Raw genomic sequence first — 23,932 nt, forward strand, 5'->3', positions numbered from 1 at the left:
TTAGTCAGCCCTCGGAGGCAACAGAGGAAGTGAACCATGTGTGAACGTCTGTTAATGAAGCAATTACTCCCTCTAAGCCGTTATTTTGTTTGCACTCCATTTGTTTCTTGGGATGAGTAGGATAGTGATCTCACATCTGGTTAATGCTTATAGATTGATGCTAAATTAGATGACACGCAGTTTACTCTGGGGACATGATGCTAACACCATTATTGATGATGATCCATCTTTGTTTTCTTATAGATCTGCTGAAGACCCTCCCTGCAGACGGACATGTGGATTGGTGCGGTAAGACTTGTGCCGGTGTGTTTACATCTAAATAGTTCTGCTTTGCAGTTACTTCTCACTGTGTTGTGTTCATGTTCCTGTATCATACGTCATTGTTCTTTACCCTGAGTCACATTTATGTTTGACATTGGACATTATGATGACACTATCTTCATTGTATCAGGGGTATTTAACAGAAACTCCTTCAGGAACGTAAACAAATACAGATATGTTATTAATTTAGTATTCTTATTATTATTATTAGGGCATTCTCACCTTCCACTGATTTCCCTCACATATAGGCTAGTTTGCCTCTAACTCCTTCACTGGTCTGTGTCTCCACTGCAGCATCCATCCGACACATACAAAAACAAGCCGTGTGCACACTTGATCAAACAAAATTGGATGCAATCTACTGTGATCAATAGGAGAAGCCTAATTGCAAACAAACACACACAACAGGCCAGACAACAGCAAACAGCAAAAGACCAAATTACAGCTCTGCACGTATTAACTAAAGCAGATGAGAGAAAATCAAAGTAGAGTGGCTGAAAGTTTTTGAGAAATAGCACAATGACAAACCTGTGTCATAGAAAACACTTTCAATATCAAACTCTTTGATTAGCCATTGTTGGTGATGACAAACAAACACAATGATAAGAGCTGCTGAAACTAGGCCATCAAGGCTGCACTTCACAGACCCATTGACTCTCTCCAGTGGCCTTATTTCAATGGGATTGTTTGTGAGAGCAATGTAATTTACAGACAGAGCCGTGGGGCTTTAGTCTCAGCTGCAGCCGTGTCAAATGTCTCCATTTCCCAAGTCTAATAACAAAGGTATTATAAGAGCCTGCTCAGACCAGCTGGTTTCTGGTGCTGGACAAGGGGACAAGAACTGGACTGCCCGGTCCAGGGGGAGACCCTGGGCCGGGTGGACAGCCTGCCCGGGCGTGCTGAGTGGCAGCTAGATGTGTAAATGATTAATACTGTGAAATTTCCCTGGTGATTGTGAGGTACACATGTATGAACACATGTTCCCTGTATATGATCATGCATATGGGCTGTGCTGTGTGTGAGTGGAACGCTCACACAATCATCCATCCATCTCCTTCTTTGTGTTATGTTTTATTCAACATCCTCCTCCTGTGTTGTCTCTCTCTCTCTCTCTCTCTCTCTCTCTCTCTCCCTCTTGCTCCCACTTCCTTGCTCTCCTCTCATTATTCTTTGAGCGCCTGCTCTCTAAATTGAAGGGTAGCAGGAAAGAGAGAGCGCCGCGCTCCTCACGTGTGACCTCGCCGACCCATTCGTCTTCAAATCCGAAGTTCAATTTTACAGGCACGGTAAACAAACACCTCAGGCATCGGGGAAGACATCTATAATTAATGTCACCCATATACGTGACAACGTTCTGATGGATTTAACAGGCAGAAGATAGAAATCCCCACAAATCTTCATATAGTCGTCCCTCCGTCTTTCCTCCTCTAATTTTCATCCCTCTTTACTTTTTAATAATGTGACTACCGGCCCAGTGTCTTTGTCCATACTGAAATATTTAATGAAAATGTTAATATTTAATGAAACATTTAATGAAATATTTAATGTAGACCCCTCAAATGTGTCCACCAGCTTACAGCGCGTTATGTCATAACTAAAACAGAGAGATTGTTATGTTTTCAAGGGATCCCTCTGAATTACTGAGTCTTCTAAATACTGAAATATTTCACATATTTCAGTATTTAGAAGATTAATTTTTGTGAAACTCCTCCTGCCACCTGCTGGTGTGACACTTACTGAGTTTCACACAGGCATCGAATGTACAAGCTAGGTGGCTGTGGATGCAGTCTGTGTGGTGTGATCATTGCATTGCGGATCTATGTGTTCTTTCTCCCAGCTTGTCATATTTGGATGCCTTGCCAGATGAAATACATCATATATGGTATTATAGTGTCCGTTCAGTGTAGTGTCTTTTTGAAGGTGTTTTGTTTTCCTTTGCTGGTCATGTTTTTACATTTAGGTCCAAGTAGGTATAAAAACAGATGGTTCCACCATTGGTCATGGTGTCTACTCCCGTTTGCTAAAGAACATCTATTAGATATCTGTCTGTAGATCAGTATACATCACAAGTGTCCATATATATAATGAGTTTGAATTTTAAACATTACCGTCAGCCTCAATGTTTCTTTCATCCTAATTTTGTGCTAACTAGCAGGCTAAAATGCTAAACCAAGATATTAGGCACAGTCATTTTCATTACAGTGTACAGTACACACGTGGTTAGACTCATTTTCATCACATCCTTGTTCCTCATTTTCTCAGATAACTGTGAATGTTAGATTTAAGATAAGATAAGAGAATCCTTTATTAGTCCCCCACAGGAGAAATTCACAATTTATTCACAATTCTACCTGAAAGCACTGCAGTGCCTGAGTACCTCACAGAGCTAGTGAAGCTCTAGACCAGTCACTTTTCATGCTGCCTCCAGATAATTGCACATTTTACTTTGTTGTGTTTAGCACCTAGAGTGTGACTGTTCAGTTCAGTGAGGACCTGACACTGTCATCCCCAGACGTATGTGTGTAATTATGATGTAATGGGTTAATCTCACACACACACTGCACAGACCTGCCCGACCACTGACCTCCTACACACATATCACCACAGGAAATAAAGAGGTCAGGTAGGCGCTACATAACGAAGAACAATCCCATCCTGTCCTGGTTTGGTTTTGAAGAATAGCACCACATCACAGTTATGCATCAAAAATACCCTCACACACACACACACACACATATACAGTACAGCATCTGATGTCCTCCATTAAGTCCAGCTGCAAACAATGACCCACACTCACACAACACAATCACGCCTGTATCAAAACACCCGAAGATTGCACATAATTGAGTTTGTGTGACAAGGACCAATGATGATGTTGTATTAAGTACTGGAAAGCAGGCAGGCACTGGCCCTGTGGGCGTCTTGCACTGCTGCGCTAGCTACTCTTGAAGAATCACCTCTCTCTGTCCCACATTTTCTGTGATCAATTCACGTCATCCGGCCATGTTTTATTTAACAATTAATTGCGGTGCCGCCCTCCATGCGTGCCCCGAAGCTCATTTGTTCACATTAAGGAGAAAAAGAAGTAACGGCACGTGATTGCTGATTTTCGCTCTTCTCACCCTCTTTTCTGCGTCTGAGTCAGGTGGCATTAAAAAAAAAAACAGGTCAGCCATTATTGGACAGTTTCTGTTATCAACTTATCCTTTTTATATAGTAGGTAGAAGAGGCTGTAGATTCCATAAATGAAGCTCCAAGCCAGTATAAAGACAGCCCTCACTTTCCACAAGCAGTGACTCATTTTCCTCTGCGAAAACATCTCTCCTCATCTCTTCCGTGACTCTTTAATCTTGTCTGCCCTCAGGTCCTTATCGTGGCCTCCTGCACTATACCTTTTACATGATATACTGTATCTCAGACAGCAGAGATGAGCAGAGTGCGGTGGACCTGTGGAGGGGAAGCGTAGGCCCTGATTGTGCTGAGGAGGCACAGAGCGAGCACATCTGACAGCTCTCTAAATGGACATGATGTTTCACTCTGCCCCAGCCGAAGCTGCTCTGATGCCAGCTTTCTGCACATGTGGCCGCTCCTGAAAGTCTAAATGAGACTGGAAATCATTAATTATATTGATGACATTTAGGATGAATCACAACTGTTTAGTGCCGGGGGCGTAATCACGAGGCCTTTTTCAACCATAGGAACTTGGGGCAGGTGTAATGTGGCAGTAGATAAGGGACTGTAGCATCAAGTCTTGTTGTGCTTTAACACAAGGCAAACAACTAGTGACCTGTAATGGCATGCATAAGTTATTATTTTTTTTATGCATTCATGTGATGATTTTTAAAGGTAGGGTAGGAAATTTCATTCTGATGCACTTTTTGTTAAATAAGTGTAACTTCTCTTTACAATCCGATAGCAACCGATTAGTTCGGCAGTTTCGCATTAAAATGAAGAATATGAATCATCTGTGGAAGCTATAAGACGCTAAAAACATCAGCCAATCCTCCGGGTGGACACTGCGCAGAGGATTGGCTGGTTGTCAGTCTCTTCCTGCTCTGCACGCACCAGAGAGGTGCGTGCATGATGGCCGAAGTCACAGACCGCAGCTCGTCTTCAGGTAATGCGCGTCCATGTGATTGGGAGGCGTGGCTTCGGGGTGAGCTCCGAGAGAATCTGGCTGACTCTCACTGAGTTTTCAAAATCTCCTACCCTACCTTTAAGAGACAGGTGATGACACACAACAAAAAGCTGGTGAGGATTGGAAAAGAATGGAAGAAGAAGTCACGATTGACAATGATGCAGCTGGTGGATTCCACAACCGTGTTTACTAGCTTACTAGTAATTATTATTTGTTCACCTCAAACAATGCTGAAAATTGCCTTTATGTTTTGATAGTTATGTACTCAGTGCTATTTAACCTTAAACTATTATGAAGCTAACATAATAGTTTAAGGTAGTTTAAAGCTAACATTAGCGAATCTAAGTGTAAATATACACTAGTTTCATTTACATACGCTGTGCGGCTAATGTCAGATTTTTGCGTTTGTGTTGCAGCATCTTGCATTCAGATTGTGGATTTTTGGCACTCGTGGTCCTTCTCAGTCGCTGTAGGTATAAATACAGTAAATACAATTTACGACAGTCTGTATATTGACTCACAATATGAGGATTGTATGTATGAAACTATGCTCTACTGAGTTGAAATTGTTTTCATAACATATTAACACTAGAATCATTTGAAAAGACAGATGAATAAGTAAATAACTGGCTGCTGCAGCCCCTTCTATCCACTACAAACCAACTGAGTGTGTTTTTCAGTGTCACCATGGAGTTCATTAGCACATTTTAGCTGGAGACAGAGACTGTTCACACTGCATGGCAAATTAGATTGAGCAGCCAATCTCAAACCCCATCACACCAAACACATTCACCAACACAGTCACGTGTAATTATACCATACATCACATTCATTATATGCAAATTCTCTCATACATGTTTCACAGCATTTCAAAGGTTGACCGACCATCTAATGATTAAAAATGCAGGGACACACTGACAGAAGAAAAAACACACACACAAGGGCAGACAACGTCCTGTCCTTTTCCACAGTTGACTTAACCCTCTGTTTACCTGTTCCCATCTGCCGCATCTGTATCCTGAGCGGTGTTATTGTCTCAGTGTTCTCTTGTTCCTCTTTCCTTCTTTAAGTATCCTTCCACCTCCCCTCAGCCTCTCACCTGCTGCCTCTCCCTCTCTGCCCCTTCTCTCCATCTCCCTCCCTCCCGCTCTTCCCCTCTCTCCACCTCCTCTTCCCGCTGCACTCTCGACTCACTCTCATTCCCGCTCGCTCACACACTCAGGCAGCATCCTCCCCTCTCCACTTCTACCTTCACACTCACCTCTTCACGCCTCCCTCTCAGCTCCTCTCGCCACCTTCCTTTTCTGTCACCTACTAACACATATCATCTCTCCGTCTCTCCCCCTCGTCTGGTGTGTCTGTCTTTTTTCTTTCCTCCATCTCTCCCATTTCTTCCCTCTTTTTCACACACTCAACCTTGCTGTCTTGCGCAAATGCATACGTACACACTCTCATGCTGATTGGCACCCAAGGACAGAGCACCCTCTTTCCTAAAACCGGCTACCAGGCGGTTTGATCGTGCAGCCAGGGGCTTCTTGACACTGAGCTCAGCTGAGGAAGAGGACAAGGAAGAGGCCATGGAGCACAGCCACATCTTCCCTGTTTTTTCCCCAAACGGGAGCACTTGGAGCGCAGGGCAGAATCCCTCTGAAGGTGTCGAGGGATGCCCTCTCGGACCACTGCCTGTCATCTACTACAGTGTCCTGCTCTGTCTTGGCCTGCCTGGTAAGAGATGTTGCACATGAGCGTGTGTTTAAGCATGTGCACGTCTCATTCTGTGTTAATTAGCTGACATTTTTTTTATTACAGTCTGCATCTGTGGGTTTGCAGGAGTTCCGCTTTGCATCTTGATTTGTTGTGTGTCTGTAGGAGTGAGTGAGCGTGTCGTGCACAGATGCTCCTGAGTGTCACACACTGTTGATCTGTGGTTCTGACCTTGTGGCTGTCACTTGTGCATGTATGCGTGCTTTGGATGTATTTTTGTAGCTCTTCTCATACACCTTTCCCTTTTTTTGCAAACATATAAGCACAACATGAAGGAGAAACTGCAACTTTACTCCCTGTGCATTTTCCACCCAACGACTCGATGAAATGTTGCAAAAAGCTTCGGTATCCAAATTGTTTTTAATTAATCACTTTGTATTCTGAGCGAATGTGTTTGCATGACAAATTGTGTGAGTAATGATTCTTACTTGACCTCTGGGGCAAGTGTGTGTTATGTGGCTCCTCTTGATGACCTGAATTAATGGCGCTTCCTCCTTGTGTCTTAACCGATGAATAATTCGTCCACTCACAGTCACTGCCAGACCCATTTACTGCCTCCATCCCACTGTGTGATCTATGAGCACTGACCTGGTCTCACACAGGGAAGCAAAGTGAGGTGTGTGTGTCTTTGTGTGTGTGTGTGGGTAAAACAGACAGAGATGCAGACAGAAAACCTGGAGGTCAAATGAAAGAGGAAAAGTGCTGATGCCAAATCAGTGATTGGGGTTCAGATGCTAAAGGCCCACTGGACCAAATACAGATGCAACATATAATGTGATTGCACAAATGTTTGTGTATACAGGAAGTAACTTTTAATGTCTTATTTGCCCTGATCCTTAAATCTTCTTAAGCTCCTTCTGAACCCCCTTTCTCCTTGATAAAGATTGAGAATTAGTCTTATCTACAACCTAAGCTGTTCTGGTTCAAAACAAATCTGCAATGCAAAGGGGAAGAGCTTTTGTGTGCCAGCACTGCAGTCGCTCCAGAGATTTGTTGTCTTGTAAAAAGTAAAAGTCTTTCTCCCTGATCAAATCTCTCATTTCTAATTATTTCTCCTGGATGGCAGCACGGGGTTTTTGCACTCCGTCATTGTTTTTCCTTGAGTTTTATTCGATCCTGCCGCTGAGTCGTCTTTACAAATGTGATTGTGGCCGTTTCTTTTTGTTTAATCACGGAGTGACGGTGACCTCAGAGCGTGAGGCAATCTTACAATAGCTGTCTGAGTTAATGGCAGAGTCGAGTGCAGCGAGGCTGATACTTTGCAGCGGCGAGTTCGACTTATTCAATCATTATGACACAGCTTGTTCCACTCCAGCTGAATCATGAATGTTTCATGAGTGCAGCATGTGTGAGTAGTAGTAGCCTGACCCACAGACCCACACATATCAAACACTCCAGAGGTTTTGATTTTGATTTTCAGCTAGTGAGTCATTAGTTAACAGCAATGTGAGGCACAGTCGCACCCGTACCTTCCCTGCGGGCTCTCTTTGACCTGTAATGCTGCAGATCAGAAGGGTCACATCAAGAACGTACATTAGAGTGGGGGACGCATGATGAGAGGAGGTGATGAGGAAAGGGATTACGCAAGTCAGGAAGAGATTACCGTGTGACCTGAAGAACTTCAAAACTGCCTGTGGCAGGCTGAAAAGAAAGACAACAAGGACACCCAAAAGAAGAAGAAGAGAACAAGTGGAGTTAAGAGAGAGAGAGAGAGGGATCAGAGCTCTAATAGAGAGAGAGAGATTAATAACAACCGAGCCAGCGAAGTAGCACCTCTGAGCCCTGAGTGGGGGTGCTACAGACGACAGAGCTGAAACGAATTGCCACATTTTTAATTAATCGCTAACACTCTCTCTCTCTCTCTCTCTTTTCCTCTCTACTCACTACAACACACTGGTCGAGACAGAACAGACGTACGCGGGCATCACAAACAGCACTGGGCTGGTTCCTTGACATGCATTATTTCAGAGGTGGACCTGCTTTTTGTACAGTATCACCATCACTGAGTGTGAAGTGGGAAGATGAACGCTGCATGAATGTGTTTGTGTTGAAACCCTTCCCTACACGATAGGTTTATGACGATGGTATTGAGTGAACAAAACTCAATATTGTCAAACAAAAGCTCAAGAAATGCACAATCTGTTAATAAAATGTCTCCAAGATTATGCTGCAAGGAGCGACACCACCAAACAGCTCAAATGTAATTGCATTCAATTATTAACACTGCAAAGTTGATTTAATCAGGCTGCTAAGCATTGTACCAAATTAATAATAGTAAAAAAAATACATTATGCTGGGCTATGAAAAGTACACCAAGTCACTGGAGTGTGTACCACTGTGCATGTGCTGTAAAAACACTTCGTTTGAAGAGGTCCGTTTCTGCCTGTATCAGTGAAAAATAAAACAATATAAATAGAATCAGATGTAGAAGGAAATTAGCCAGACTGTGAAAAGACGGAAATGTGTATGTGCACAGATTTAACATCGCTGTAAACACTGATCAGTGCATGTACTGTGTGGAACGCCGCCTCCGCACAGACTCCAGGTGAACAGGAACACACTATGTTAAAGTAATCAGAAAGAACATTATGAGATGTTATCTGTGTCATAATTAAGAGGAGCAGGGATCCTCTTCTATTAGACACAGGCGTGCGTTACATTCTAAAAGTGACTAATAGAAGCTAGAAAGTAGCAGTTAGCATGTCGGTTAATTATTTTCTTTTCTGTTTTTTGCCATCTTTGCTAGAAAAAAGACATTCTAATTGTCCAGAACGATCTGTGGTCTGGTTGCAGGGGTGTAGCTGAAAATGACGACCCACAACAGGAGCGGGTTTTTTGTAATATGTTGATTTAAAACTAAGCATAGGCACAAACTATGGTTCACAGTAAGGGAAAACAAAACAGTCCACATTGTCAGAGGACTCAAACCTCAGACCCCTGAGTGAAAGTCCACTGTGTCCTGTCCTCCATGCCCCACTCATTACCCTTACTCCGACTTTTGCGGCTTTATCATTCCTACTTTCAGATAAAGTTGGGAAATGTAACGATACACTACCAGTATTCTACACACCAAGAGATGTCCGACCAACTGTTGGTATATGTGACAGGTTAAGTCATCAGATGTGTGTCCTTAGCATGCACACCTGCGCACACAAACGTGTGTTTCCTCGAAGCATCTCACAGTTTGAGCGATTGTTCTGCAGTCAACTGTGCAGATGCAAAACATCTCCACCCACTCCCACTTATCCACCCATCCAAGGGGAAAAGGTCGGGAATGTTCTGCATTAACAACCCTTTACCACGTCGCAGTGTAGCCCAGGTGTCAGCCGCTACTTAATGAAGAGATGGGGCCCATCGATTTTCAGTTTGAACTATCGATCTGTCAATCTGCACCAGTGTCAGGGCAGCGGTGGTAGGAAGGGGGCCTGTTAATAGATGCTTTCACGCTAAAACTGGAGTTTGAGCTTCAGGGGTGTAAGCTGGATGAAATGTGAAGGTTGTGCTGAAGCTTTGGGGTCGCCCTGGTTTGTCTCCAGTCTGCAGTTTTGGAAAAGGGAGAGAGAGAGGGGGGGGGGGGGGAAGGGTAAGCATGGCAGCTTGTCATGGGGGAGACAGGCCAGAGAGAGCGCGGGAGGACAGAGGAGGCAGGAGGCAAGGGGAGGTGTTGAATGAGGCAATAAATCAGAGATGTGCTGTGACAGAGCTGACTTTGTTTGACCAGCTGACAACAGAACACTGTCACTGCTGCTGAAAACACAGCAAATCAAATCTCTGTAACTTGTTTGGTATTCTTTGGAGGGCTAGAATCTATCAATCTGAGGATAATTAGTGCTTTGATCTCGACATTTTACATTTTAATGTTTTATTTTCCTCTTCCTCCATTTAATTACTGCTCTTTCCTGCTTTGTTCTATATTAGATTTCCTTTTCTTATTCATCTGTTTTTTCTTATCTGTCTCATTTATCTTCTACCTTTATTGTTTTTTTCCAGAGCTAAAATTTATTTAAAAAAAAATGTATGAAGAACAGCCAAGGGCACACTATAATCATTAGCATTGTTTACGAAGCCTTTAAACAGGATAAGCAGGCTTTGTCATGCAGTGCACCTCATCACTGCTGGCAGTTTTTAGCCTTGGTGGCAAAGACATTCATCTGAGTCCAAACCTTGACTTTTGAGGCGAGCAGGCAGCAGAGCGCCGCAGTTGCATCAATATCATTAGCAGCACAGAGGGCCTCCTCGTCTCTTAATATGCCCATTAAACTTAAATATCCTGTTTTAATAAATCTCCCTCTCTTTTTCCTACTCTTGCTCTGTTATTGATTTTTTTTCTCCTTTGAGATTCTTCCACAATTTCCTATTAACTCTCAGTTCACACATTAGGCTTATACTCATGTTAAAACCTGCTTTCATTTACGTCCAAGCTCTACAAGCTCCTCAACAGGAAAACAACAGCAGTGGTTGACGTATGAAGATGACTTCTGCCAGTCAGAGGCTTGTTGTTTTGCTCTGTAAAAGGTGCTGTGAAAGGACAAAAAGGAGTTTAATAATCAGTGTTGATCCATCTCATAAAACCAGCCCTGCAAGTCCTGATCTGGAAGTTCAAGCAGTGGGAGCGCTGGTTTTCCTGATAAAGGCGACACATGCTCACTAACACATTTATGTTCCTTTATGCTGCCACCATTTACAGCAACCAAGTTTAATGAGTCTCTCCCAAAACAACAGATATGACATGCAGGCGGTAGCTGTGTACACAGTGGTCATTTCCAAAGACTAAATATCAGCTGCATAATATGTTTTTCCGGTAACGACAGGCTGGATGAAAAGGGTCCAAAAACACAAATGTTACAGCATTTCTAGCCTCTGCTGTCCCTGACAGATGACCGATTGCTATATATATGTGTGTGTGTGTGTGAGGGGATGTGTTGTGGATTCAATACTCAATACAAAATATCTTTAATGTAAGCTGTCAGTAAATCATATAGTTTTTCTGACTCAGTAGTGGGCCTGGTTTCTGTACAAAGGAATTAAGGAATCGCTCTGCTTCATGTCCAGTCTGACACTTGGAAGAGACAAAGGGAAACGGTTGTCATCAAGAACAAAGTGCCTGTGACCTTTGAAGCAAGCTTTGATATTCACCCCCCTCTCTGTTTCTCTCTTTTCCTCCCACCTCCTCTCGTCTATACCTCTCTGTCTGTCTTTATTTCTAATCCTCCATTCGCTCTCAATCACCTGCTCTCTTCTTAACTCTCTGACCTTCCTCACACTGTGCTTTCCTTCACTGTATTCTCTCAAATCCCCTCTTCTTTCCTATTATAGCGTCCAGATAAGCTGTCAACTTCAACTTCAATTTCATCTTGGAAAAAAAAAACTTAATTGCAATGCTGGATTTTATTCTAATCTCCCTTTTAGAATCATTTGTATTTTCATGCTGTATGGAACCCTTGAGGAAGCCTAATGACATGTCTACAAGGACTTGGCAGTATTTTGTGTTTTACCTCCGGTTCTGAGGAGTTAAACTGCGCTGTCATTCGTCAACTGGCTGTCTGAACACATCCCTTTATTGGTGGGATGAGTCAGCCTTGTTACACACCTCAGGGAGCACGCTGTGCCTTCCCTTTTCCCGCTAAACAACGTCAATGGCCCTGTCCCTCGTTATATTAGAGGAGCAGCGGGGGGAGCAGAGACACAAAAGCACTCCCACACACATAGACAAAGGGGGTCACCAATGCAGACACAAACCACAAGCAAATGTAGTAAGACAGACAAACACACCTGCAGCCTGTTATCTGTCTGACAGGTTATTCTAATCCCATCTCTGCTGGAGATTGGATAAGATGGTTACATTTTGCATGCAGCTTTTTTGTGTGTGTCTCTGTTCTGTGTGTTCATGACTTGTGTGTTTCTGTGCACTGCGGCTTCCCCCTTCCATGAGATGAGCCCCTGGATGTGGCACCTCATACCCACTGAATGCCAAGCAGATCTATCCCACTCCAGAGACAACGCAAAGACCAGGAGTCAATTGAAATGAATGGGCAACCCAGAGCAGGGTGGCTGGAGCTAAATGGAAATGTCAAGCTTGCAACGGATCCCTTTTGTTTGTCTGTAGAGGGCTCTGCCTCACTGGGGAGCCCAAAACGAATAATACACGGCCGGTGACAGTCAACAGCTCACTGTTTCCATTTTATGTCAGTGCTTTCTGTTCAGCAGCATGTGCAGAGAGAGAGAGAGAGGGGGAGAGAGAGAGGGAGAGGGAGAACTGACAGGCAGAGGTACAATAGAGAGAGTTAAAGGTGACATCCACTGTGTTGGATTTGTAATAAAGCTCCATCACAACACTTTTTGAAGGCAAGTCAGAGCTGAGCAGGAACCGTTTCCTCCGTGTAAATAGACTTTGATAAGGCCACTCATTGTGGATAAACTAGGTAAGAGCCTGGAGCTGACACAAGGAAGCATACAAAGTCATGTGACATGACCATTCTTACTGTCAGTCAATCTTCAAAGAGCATTTTATGACATGAGGATCTGCAGATTATCAATCCATAAAGCCACTTTTTTCCATTAATGTTCATTAACAAACTACAAACAGGGCTGCCCACCTCAGTCAGGGAGTTCTCAGAGTGAATTTGTCACACGTGGATGCTATGGTTGCTCCTTTTCAGGCTGCAAATTATATTGTAAATGTGACAGGACATCCCTAATCCAAGGTTAACCTAAAAAAGAAGAAGAAAGAAAAATCTGTCTTGACTGTGGTGGTGGTGGGGAGGGGTTGGCGACTGTGTACACACATATTGGTTTGTTGCGTCTTGTAAGCAGCTTTGACATCTCATTTATGGTTATTGATAGATTGGATGCTAATGAATTGATGCAGTGTGTTTGTGTGTGCATGTTCAGAGGCAGACATGTGTTACTGTGTGTGTCTGTGTGTGTGTGTTGTCGCTGCTCATCCTCCAGTCTTGCAAGCACATCTTTAGTCATTATCTGGAGCCTACTTTGTAATTTGTAATCAGTTGATGGCGGGCTGAGGCTGTGAAGTGTGATGTACCAGACTCCACGCTGCCATATTTAATCCAATCCCAGATCTATTACTGCAGAGGTGGACAGGATCACAGAACACACACACACACAGACACACACTATATGGACAGTGGTGGCTGCTAACTGTGCTGATGTCTGTCTGTCTGTGAGGCTGCAGTGCAATGTCAGAGGAAACTGATTGGAATTCAGGCTGCACCAGCAGGTTTGACTGTAAGGGGATGGTGAGTGAAACACAGAGACACTGTGTGGGTGATTGTTAGTTTGACAATTAAACTGGTAAAGCATGAAATAAGAATCTTTGGACAAACTGGAGGTGCATTGAGTACATGCTCTAAATGGCAATAATTTAAACTGGAATTAAGAAAAAGAGCGAGGAGGTTGATAAAAATCTGCACTAATGTACAAAAAAACTGGGAGCAACTGACCGAAAAAAGCAGCAGAAGAGAGTGAAGTTATTGTGGCTATAAATAAAGTACACTTCCCAAGCATTCCTTTGTAAACGCTAATAGTACTGACTGATTATGATATATTCACTATGTTGTGGGTATAAATTCACGTGGCCTTTTTCATTAACAGCTCAGTCAGGGTGGTCTTTCAAGTCGAATGTTTCCAAAAGTGGACGCTATAGTCTTTTTCAATCAGTTGTCCAACTTCTCTGTGTGGTATGTGGTAAAATGCTATAAAAAATCTAATTGGCCCTTGAGTGGAGATTGGATATAAACCTATCTTGAATGTAGAGGCTTCATTAGTGATGATGTTCTAAGGTCAAAGCCAAAGCCTTGTTTACAGTCTCTTCTCCTCGGTTTGCTCGCAGTGTAAACTTCGCTGACATGATGGGGGTAACTCAACGATGTGTTGACGGGTGGAAAATGAGTGTACAGCTCCACGTGAGAGGCAGAAATCTCCTACAAATGCACAGAGGTCATGCTATGGTTAAAACAAACAGTATGAAATATTATCTATTGTGTTTGTATTTAGGTTTTACCAAAAAATGAATGTCGCCTGCAGGATTAATCTGTGAAAACAAAAATGTAAATATACAGTGAGAGAGCGTGAGCTTGGAGGTGAAGGCGTGGTGGGGCTGATGGGGTGCCCTTGTCTGTGCTTTAGGTGCTAAATTGCCGGCAGCAGGATGGCTGGCAGCAGTCAACTCAGCAGATTGTCAAGGCTGTGTTTTTGTTGTGGCTTTACTCTTTATTCGAGATAACATTTTGGCCAAAGGCAGGGGCAGGTGCTGCAGAATTACACAGCAGGATGTAGATGTAAGGGGGAGGGGGCAACAAACAGGGGGAAGGATTAAAGAGCAGGACAGCTGGAAAATAATTTAGTATTTTTTTTGTATATAGGCTGGAAATGACAGATAATGTCAGGGGGGAAAGAGTTCACCGAAGCTTGCTCCCAGTCCAGCTCGAAATACTATTTAAATCCCTTCTTCTGTTCATTGTTTATTGTGTTGAACTTGTATCGGCACTACAAATACGTGCCTGCACCATCACTGTTACTATCAGCTGCATTTCTGTCTTGTTGCTTGCTGGCTGGATGATTGTTAGCTTTTTTCAATTACCTGCCCACTAACACTCAATTTCTCTGTTTCCCTCCCTGCCCTAACCTGTGCCTCATTCCTTTTTCCACTCTCATCATACTCCCCATCACATCCCCATTTCCTTTCTCTACTACTTTCAATCACCATCCTGCTTCCTTCCTCCTCCTCCTCCTCCTCCTAGCTAATATCCTGACAGTGGTTATCCTGTCCCAGCTGGTGCTGCGTCGTCAGAAGTCCTCCTACAACTATCTCCTGGCTCTGGCAGCTGCCGACATCTTAGTTCTGCTCCTCATAGTTTTTGTTGACTTCATATTGGAGGATTTTATTTTGGCGACTCCTCTACCACCGTCTTTAAACAGTGCAGTTCAGGTGCTGGAGTTCTCCTCCATCCATACCTCCATCTGGATCACCGTGCCTCTCACCATTGACCGTTACATTGCCGTCTGCCATCCGCTCCGCTACCACACGGTCTCCTACCCAGCCCGCACACGCCGGGTGATATTTGCAGTGTACATCGGGTGCTTGCTCTCTGCAGCTCCCTATTACTGGTGGCCTGAGCTGTGGCACAGCCTGCCAGGGATGGGCAGTGGTGGCGGAGGAGGAGGCGAGAGAAGAACTGTGGTCCATCATGTTCTGGTGTGGGCCCACTGCGCCACCGTCTACCTCCTCCCCTGCACCGTCTTCTTCTCCCTCAACGCTGTCATTGTCCATAAGCTGCGTAGACGCCGCAGCTGTTTCCGCCTGCGAGGTTACTCTACTGGCAAGACCACCGCCATTCTCCTCGCCATAACCTCCATTTTTGCCGTTCTGTGGGCTCCACGTACCCTCATGATCCTCTACCACTTCTACTCACCTCCTCCAGCCTCACAAAGCTCTGGTCGTCTGCTCCACATGCTCACGGATCTGGCAAACATGCTGGCATTGCTCAACACTGGCGTCAACTTCTTCCTCTACTGCTTCATCAGCAAGCGTTTCCGAGGCATGGCGGCCAACGTGCTGCGAGCCCTGGTCCACTGTAGGAAGCAGCCGCCACCATTCTACGCCAGCCACAATTTCTCCATTACAAGCAGTCCTTGGATCTCACCAGCCAACTCCCACTGCATCAAGATGTTGGTGTACCAGTACGACAAAAACGGGAAGCCCATCTGTATTTCCTCCTGAGTCCACAGCCACCAGCAGCCACCACCACCACAACCCCACCACCCCCCCAAACACTCTCAGCCTCTGGGGAACATATTCAGGCTTTGTCTCTGTGGCGACCAGCTTTGCCCGCATGGGACTCTTTGAGGCTTGAAAATGTCAACACGCCCGGAGAGCACAGACAGAGGCGACAGTTTTCAGCTAGCTTTGAGTGATGACAAAGTGTTTGGCTAGCGAGGTGGAAAAACAAACCGCAGATGCGTGGCAAAAAAAAAAAAAAAAATCACGAAGCCTCAATAAAGTATTCACAAAGCAGCAGCCAGCATCTAACAGATGTTGATTGTTTCCTCCATGCAAAAAAAAAAAATTTCTGATGACGGTGAAGGAAAATCACCAACATTTACCACGGACTATGAGCCACGTTTTGTAACTGACAAAAAAAAAACACAATGAATCCAAGGTGAAGCATAAAATATACAGTGGCTTGGTTATGGATGTTCTCCGCTGCACACTGCTACCAAATGATGAAGAGCTTTGAACAGCTGTGACTTTTGTCTGTTGGGAGTCATTTCTAGAAAGCAAAAGTTCCAGTCGGAGTCTGGGCACTAAACATCTCACCTCCAGGGGTGATTCACTCAGGCAGTCTGTCCACTGCCCACAGTCCCGACTGTCTCACAAGCAACGTAAAGCAGCTCAGCTCATTTCCAGTTTAATATGCAGAGGAGTCTCAAGAGGCATGTTTAAACGAGCTTTACTGAAACGAACAGACTTTTCCTGTGTGTGCTCCTGAGTTCATCCTTAGCAAGTACAAGTCGCTGTGGAAGTTGTCCCCCATTCAAGTGTCACAGGTTGTCGTAGGACAAAGTAGGCCCTCTGCTTGTCGGTGGTTTAAAATGTGTCAATGGTAGAACTGACTGTTATTGTAGCTTTGCAAAAACACAACAATATGACTCCAAGTGTCATTAATCTACAAGGTAGTGATCCAGTGTTAGGATGGGGGAACATTCTACTATTAGTAGATAGTCCTCTATGAACTATTAATGATCCTTGATGACTTACTGTTAGCCATTATTCAGATGAATATAATGAATGTAACTGAACATCTCTTTAACCCTTTAGCTCTGTGAGAGACTGAGAGAGAGAGAGAGAGAGAGGAAAGAAAATATATACCCCTAACCTTCAGTTTGTTTTTCTCCCATCTAAACTTTTCCGTCCCATGATGCAGCAGTGAATTTGGTCTCAGGGCCACACTGACACATTTCAGCTCTACTCATTCTCCTGCTGTCCGACGGCACTTTACACCAAAACGCAGTCAAGTACATCAACCCTGACTCGGTGCTGCCCAGTAACAAACCATAAATGAAAACACACACCTTCAGCTGTGTTGCCCACAGACCGAGAACACTGAGATCAATCAGTGCACATCTATTCTGCAGACATCTTGGGGCGTTAGCAGGGTTCATCTATCTAGTTAGAATGAAGCTGTGCCAAAGGGCAGATTTCTGCTAATACCTGCCTGGAGGGATTAGATCCATCAGACCTTTTTTTTGTTAAGGCTTTAAATCTGATGAATGTGTGTGTGAGGTGTGTCTGTCATCGCTGATAAAGTCATGCCCTCTAAACTCTTGTTCGACACTCAGCTGTCTGAGACACTTCAGGGGCTGGCTGCCTGTGTCTCGTTTTTTTTCTCTGCCCCATAGCAACTACAAAAAGGCTGCAGCTGAAAATCAGGTTTCAACATCAAGTTACTGGAACGATATGGAGCTTGTGTTTCCCTGCAGAGTATTGTAAGAGCAAGAACTCAGCAAGGTGATTTCTCAGAAGTCAAAAATGTTGTTTTTTCGGACATTTGTGTTTCTCAAAACTCAGATTATAATCCTAATCCTCATCTAGGCAGAGTAAATTGTCAAAATACTTGCCAAAGGTGCAAAAGCACTACATGAAAAGCATGTGTTTGCACAAATCCCAGCTGTGTGACTCACATATAGTCACAGTCTTTCTAACTTCCTTTGCCCTGGGAGATGAATTTAACCAGAGTTAACCTAATTCTCCAGCACTCGACCTCCTCTTCCAACCAATTCTACACACACAAACCATAACTGGCTTCTCCTATTCACCGGTTCTTCCTGCTTTGTTCCAACACAAATTGATTTTCTTCAGAATCACAAACTGAATGAGGGAGCAGCGATTGCCATCTGCTCCTCAGCACCTTCATTCCAGACTCCTCCCACTCGTCCCTCTTTGCTCCCACTTAACGTCAAAAGCACTTGCTCGAAGTTAATTTCACAAGTGCCCTCTTTAACTCATTAACTGATTACCTTGAAGTGTTTTATGCTATGTGTGCATACTGAGCATATTGATCCATATTTTTTGTCATTTGAAAATTGTTCCATGCAGTTGAGGTCCTTGAGTTCAAGCTGGTGAATGCCGAGCATTTTTTCTGGCCGGAGAGTCAATAATCAGAAATCATTCAGCAAGCTCCTTGACTTGACCTCCTTGTTCATAACACTCCTAAATCTAATCAAAATCGCCTAATGACCTGATCATCAGGAAAGGGTAGGTAAAATTTTTTTTAAAAAATAGTTTCCACCTCAGCCTGCAGTGCTTTGGCCAGATCAATGTTGCCATGACATTCATTTCAGGTGTTAACCCTGTCCAGTGTTTCACCCATGTTAATGTGACATTTATGTGAGAACCAGCGCCTCATTGCCGCGGCCTCCAGGGACAGAGGCAGACATGCTGGGAAACCAAAGCAGAGGGATGAGGCAGGAGTGGAAACGGTGTCACATGCAGGTGGCTTATTCGTTTCCCACGTGAGGCACTTGGGAGAGGAGGGGGGAGGAAGTGTGTGTGAGGGAGGGAGGGAGGCTGATGCCAGGAAATCTATGAGGAAAAAAACTGCCTGGGATCTATATTTTCTTTAGCCTCTTATTAAAAAAAATAACCAAGCAAAAATCAATTTAAAGGAGAAAATTCCTGCTATGCTCTATTATCTCTCTGTCTCTCTCCACCTGCTCAGTGTGTGTGTGTGTGTGTGTGTGTGTGTGTGTGTGTGTGAGTGCGCACAAGTGTGAGTGTGTAAATAATGTTGGTATTAGACAGAAAGAAGCTTTAAAAAGTGTTTGTGCCATAGGACCTGTAATGTATAAAATTAAAATATGTATTTATACTCCACCATGATGAATATATTTACATTCAGCACAGTATTATATCAATATATCCATGAATGTACAACTGATGCTTCTGCCATTTTTGTTTTTGGTATTTTTCTGATCGTGATTTTCTACACATTTTTGAGCAGTCTTTTATCTCTCTCCACAGCATTTGTCAATTTATTGTAATGGAGTGATTATAGGCTTGCATAATTCAGTTTTTCCTCCTAATGAATGTATTGATTGTATAAAGAGTATGTATTACTGTGCTGTGAGAAAGTATGCAGAAAAGTATTGGCTAATATTTTTTGATTAAAGAAATAAAGAACAGAATGTCTATGAGTTGAGATACAGAGCTCCTGGTGAAGTGTGTCTTGTCTTTACTGCGTTCAATACTGTTATCAACACTGTGGGTGTTACTGCACATTAACATTTGAATATAGCTTCATAGGCAGCCATGTCTGATTTCAGAAAACACAATGAAATCGCTAAAATACTTGAAGTTTGCTACAATATTTTAAAACATTATAGCACACTAGCTACAATGCTAACAGTCTGATGATGAAATTAGCTGTGTGATTTATTTAGGTACAGGTCAAATTGCTATATAGCAACCTACCTACATTGCTAACTCGCCAGCTGACTGCAGCTTTACTGTGTTATTACCCACATGACACATTTTAAGATTGAACACTGACAAAACCCATTTACACATCATATCATTTGCAGTTATAAAGAAAAGCCAGCATCTAACATGAATACTCACTTGTGTTATACATCATCTCTTGTTTATTTACTTTGACATACTCTAAATAACAGGCGAATATCAATGGATCAACATTTGCATGATGATCCGACCTTATATATCATCTTAAATTACACAGCGGTGCACATTTATGACCTCACTGTACATTAATATGATAATAGCTTGTTATAATTAACTGTACAGTGATGTGATGAAGAGGGTTTTGTAGTTCAGTGGCAGTCCAGGAGCGACTGAACCAGTAAATCTACGTGGATCTATACATTTTAGAATGAAGATCCAGGTCCGAGTTTGGGTATGTCCACAAAAAGCACTCTGAAGTCTGACTGTGTGTACCCAATTAAAGTCTTTTGACACTTTGTCCCAGAGTGAGAAACAGAGCGCAATGTACATGAAAACAAACACAGCAGGGAAGATGCTGGTTGTTTGCCTATAATCGCCTCTGATTGAAGTCAAAGCAGCACGTGTGTGTCATCTCTAAAACTACATCACCACAGGCACGGCCAGCCAATCACAGGACTGCTCACATTCACAGTCTACCAATCGTGAATTCACAGTGTTCCGACAAACCAATTTACACCTCTGTCACTAAAATAAAATCCTGTAACATGAGTCTCACAGGATAACAGTCAAGATATCAGCAGAGGAACAAAAGGAGTCACCGAGACAACCTGAGCCTCATCGATAAATCCACATCTCTGTTGACTGTATGATCTGTGGTCAGGGTGCTTTCTAATGTAGGCCTGTGTGATGAATGTCCTGTCAGTCCTGTCAGGCCCATCATTCACCCCCCCCCCCCCCCCCCACCCTTTAAAGACAGACTTTTATAAGCGTGCTTTTAGTAGCTGTTGTGGTTTGAAGTGTGCCAGATTTGTATTGACTGATTCTTTTGTGTTTTATGTTGCTTTATCTTATTTTTATTTTGAAAAACTGTTTATCATTTTATTTCTTTATTATGTTTTATTTTTCTGTGTATTTTATGGATGTGAAGCACTTTGTAACTCCGTTTTGAAAAGTGCTATAAAAATAAAGGTATTTATTATTATTAGAGAGAGAGAGAGAAAGAAAATCGGAGATTGAAGGGAGAAAGAAAGACGTGTGTGTGTGTGTGTGTGTGCGTGTTTACTGCCACATGTGCTACAGTAATAAAGATGGATGAGTCTGTCTGATTTCCTGTGATTGGGGTGTGTGTGTGTGTGTACGCAGTTTCTTTCTGTCTTTCTTACAACAGCATCCAACAAAGGGCAAAGTGCCTGTTGATTTTTATACTAGCATTTATTTCTAGCACACACCCTACTTATACCTACACACGTGCTGTGATGGGTCTTAGCCTCTAAATGTTCTGGTTAAGGAAACACACGTCTCCCAGAAAACGGCCTCTCCTTCTTGTCTCTCTTTATTGTCCTTACCTAATACAATCACAAATGATGTTTAGGAAGTCACTGACAATTGGCCCCATTAATAAATCAGACTAGTTGTTTTTCCCTCTTGCAGAGGCTGAGAGTAGTTCCATGTAGTATGTGTGTTTTCAGTGATAGACGATAATGAATCCATGCTAATCCTTAGCATCCTTCTGGATGTGAATACCTGCCTGCCTAATGTATTACCCACCATGCACCCCCCCGCCCTTATTTCCTTTCATCTTGCTAACAACACCACCTTGATGTTGGAGTAGTGCTTCATTCAGGGTGGTTAGATCATCAAACAAAATGCAAGTCTAAACAACTACAGAAACAAAAGGTCACCTGTGAAGATGGACAGACATTATGCACGCACCTGACCAAGGTGTTTGCATCATAAAGGATCTCTTTAAACACTGAGCATCACGGTTTGATCAGAGGAAACTCACTCATGAATTATGACACAACAAATCGGATTTTCTTGCACAGAATCTGCAGTGATGCACGGGTCAGTTCCCTTGGTTCAAAACAAGTTTAACGAGTCCAGGAGCAGACATTAAAGCAGTGATGCATGGACTGAAGAGTGTCCCTGCCCTCCCTGTGGGGTTGAGCCACAGGTTTGATGAGAAGCATCCCCTATCCAGCCTCTCTTTCTTCCTTTTCAATTCCAAAGGTCCAGCCATGGTCAGACTGGCACAAAGGTAAAGCAGTAATAACAGATGGACTCTCTCTCTTTTCTTTTCTCATGAGCTGTCTCTAATCCCGCTGCAGCCTTTGGACAACTCTCTCTTTAATCATAATCTCAAGCAGTGTATCAAAATGCAAGAACAGCAGCAGCGGTGATCCATCACAATACTGGACGGAGAAAGAAACTGCATACGGGATGAGGAGGAGAAACAACACGACGCAACAACACTTTGCTGATCAGGTTCATTTTTCACAGAGTAAACCCGCTGACCCTACTTTTGAACATTTCTGTGCTACTTTGTTATCCACTGACACCTCATAGATTTTGCATGTAATTGATGAGAAGGTTTGTTTTGTGATAGACTGCAGCGACTCTGTACATTCATTACACACTGATTAAATATTTCAATTCAATTACCATCCACAATGAAGTAAACCAAAGGGATGGATGACACAATCGGACTCAGAATCAGAACCAGAATTCCTTTATTTATCCCAGAGGGGGAAATTCTAATTGTTACAGACAAGAAGTGAAAGTTAGCATATTAATAAATATCTAAGGAAATATCTAATTAACATCCAACCCCTGAGTTTTATCTAAAAGACACATATTAACCCTTTACATGGTAAAGAGCGTGGTATACAAGAGCATACAAGAACAAGTGTGTATTGTATGTACAGTGTCTCTATGGCCATTAAAGTAGAGCGTTGTGTAGTTTAATTGCGACAGGCAGGAATGACTTCCTGTGTCTCTCTGTGGTGCAGCGTGGAGTGTTGGTGAGCTTTGAGAGAGGGTTGGCGAGGACTCCGTCCTCTGCAGCGCCCTTTTTTCGCCCCCTCCAGGGAGCTCCCTTTGAGCTTCCCAGCTCCCCTCGGTCAGAGGACAGGAACCAACAAACAGCCTCCTTCTTCTGGCTAAATGACAACCTGTGACAATGAGGGCTATTCTGTTTGACACAAGGCAGACTCCACAAACACATTCTGTTCTCCTGTGGCCAGCTGTTGGATGAACACTCCTGTGCAACTTCAAAGAGAGGTGAACAAAGTGAGGACTGGCAGAGAGAGAGAGGTCAGCACAGACAGATAGCGCTGATGGAGAGGTGTGGACATCGAGTGTGACAAGCCAGAAGGAGGGAGGAGGGAAAGAAGCACCAGGCATCACTTGTTGTTTTTTTTTGTTTTTTTTATAAGACTCACACAAACATCACTGATTATATAAACAGGGGGTGGACACGCACCAGTTAACGGAGTGCCACAGGAGTTTCACACTACTTTGCACTCGTCATCACTACCTCCTCTTGCAGTGATTAGTTTTTACAATCAGCGTGTGCAAATTGGAATTTGGTGACAGCCAATCAATCACCTTTTGGGCAGCAATCTGTCGGGGCAGCCCGGCACGTGACGGTAGACATATCGTCCAGTCAATTCGCTCTCAGACGCTCACGTACACCATCTCCGCGCTGCAAATAGATGGGACACATTAAGAACAGTTCAGTTTTCATCTGCCCTCATGGAGGAGAGCAGGCTGCTGCTCACAAATGTGATTTGTCTCAGGGACAACTCTGTTACTTTATTATGTTTTTAGCTGGTGAACAGTGTATTTTGCAAAAAAAATGGTGTCAATGTAAATGTAGGAAAATGATATTTTTGCTTTGCATGACATTGATTATTTCAGAAAGTATAATAATAATATTGAGTTCATTGATTTAATTGATCTGAGCATGCTTTCTGTTGCAGTGCAGATTATTGTGGTGGTTCCTACTTTGCGGTTTTGGATCTTTGTCTAGACTTAAGAAACCAATAATGAGGAGTTACAGGTAGACAGTTGCTGTACTTTGAAAAGGTCACGAGCTGTGGTTCAAAGGGAGATTTTACTGCTGAAAGCTGCTCTTGTCATAAAATAGTGCACAGACACTCCCTGAATCGCCTGCTGATGCACGTTTTGGCTGCGCCTGCCTCCTTCTCTGCTGCATTTTGTATTTTCTTTTT

The 23,932-nt window shown here is 43.3% G+C and overlaps 1 protein-coding gene across 1 annotated transcript; it reads left to right on the top strand.

Annotated features, from left to right (window-relative positions):
* Positions 1-6,027: 6,027 nt before the first annotated feature.
* On the top strand, positions 6,028-15,962 carry gpr139 (G protein-coupled receptor 139). Its single transcript, XM_028412577.1, has 2 exons — positions 6,028-6,184; positions 14,983-15,962. The coding sequence occupies exons 1-2, from the start codon at positions 6,037-6,039 to the stop codon at positions 15,960-15,962; spliced, it is 1,128 nt and encodes a 375-aa protein (XP_028268378.1). The 5' UTR covers positions 6,028-6,036.
* The last annotated feature ends 7,970 nt before the right edge of the window (positions 15,963-23,932 follow it).

This window comes from Parambassis ranga, chromosome 8 (assembly GCF_900634625.1).
Source record: "Parambassis ranga chromosome 8, fParRan2.1, whole genome shotgun sequence".
Lineage (NCBI taxonomy): Eukaryota > Metazoa > Chordata > Actinopteri > Ambassidae > Parambassis > Parambassis ranga.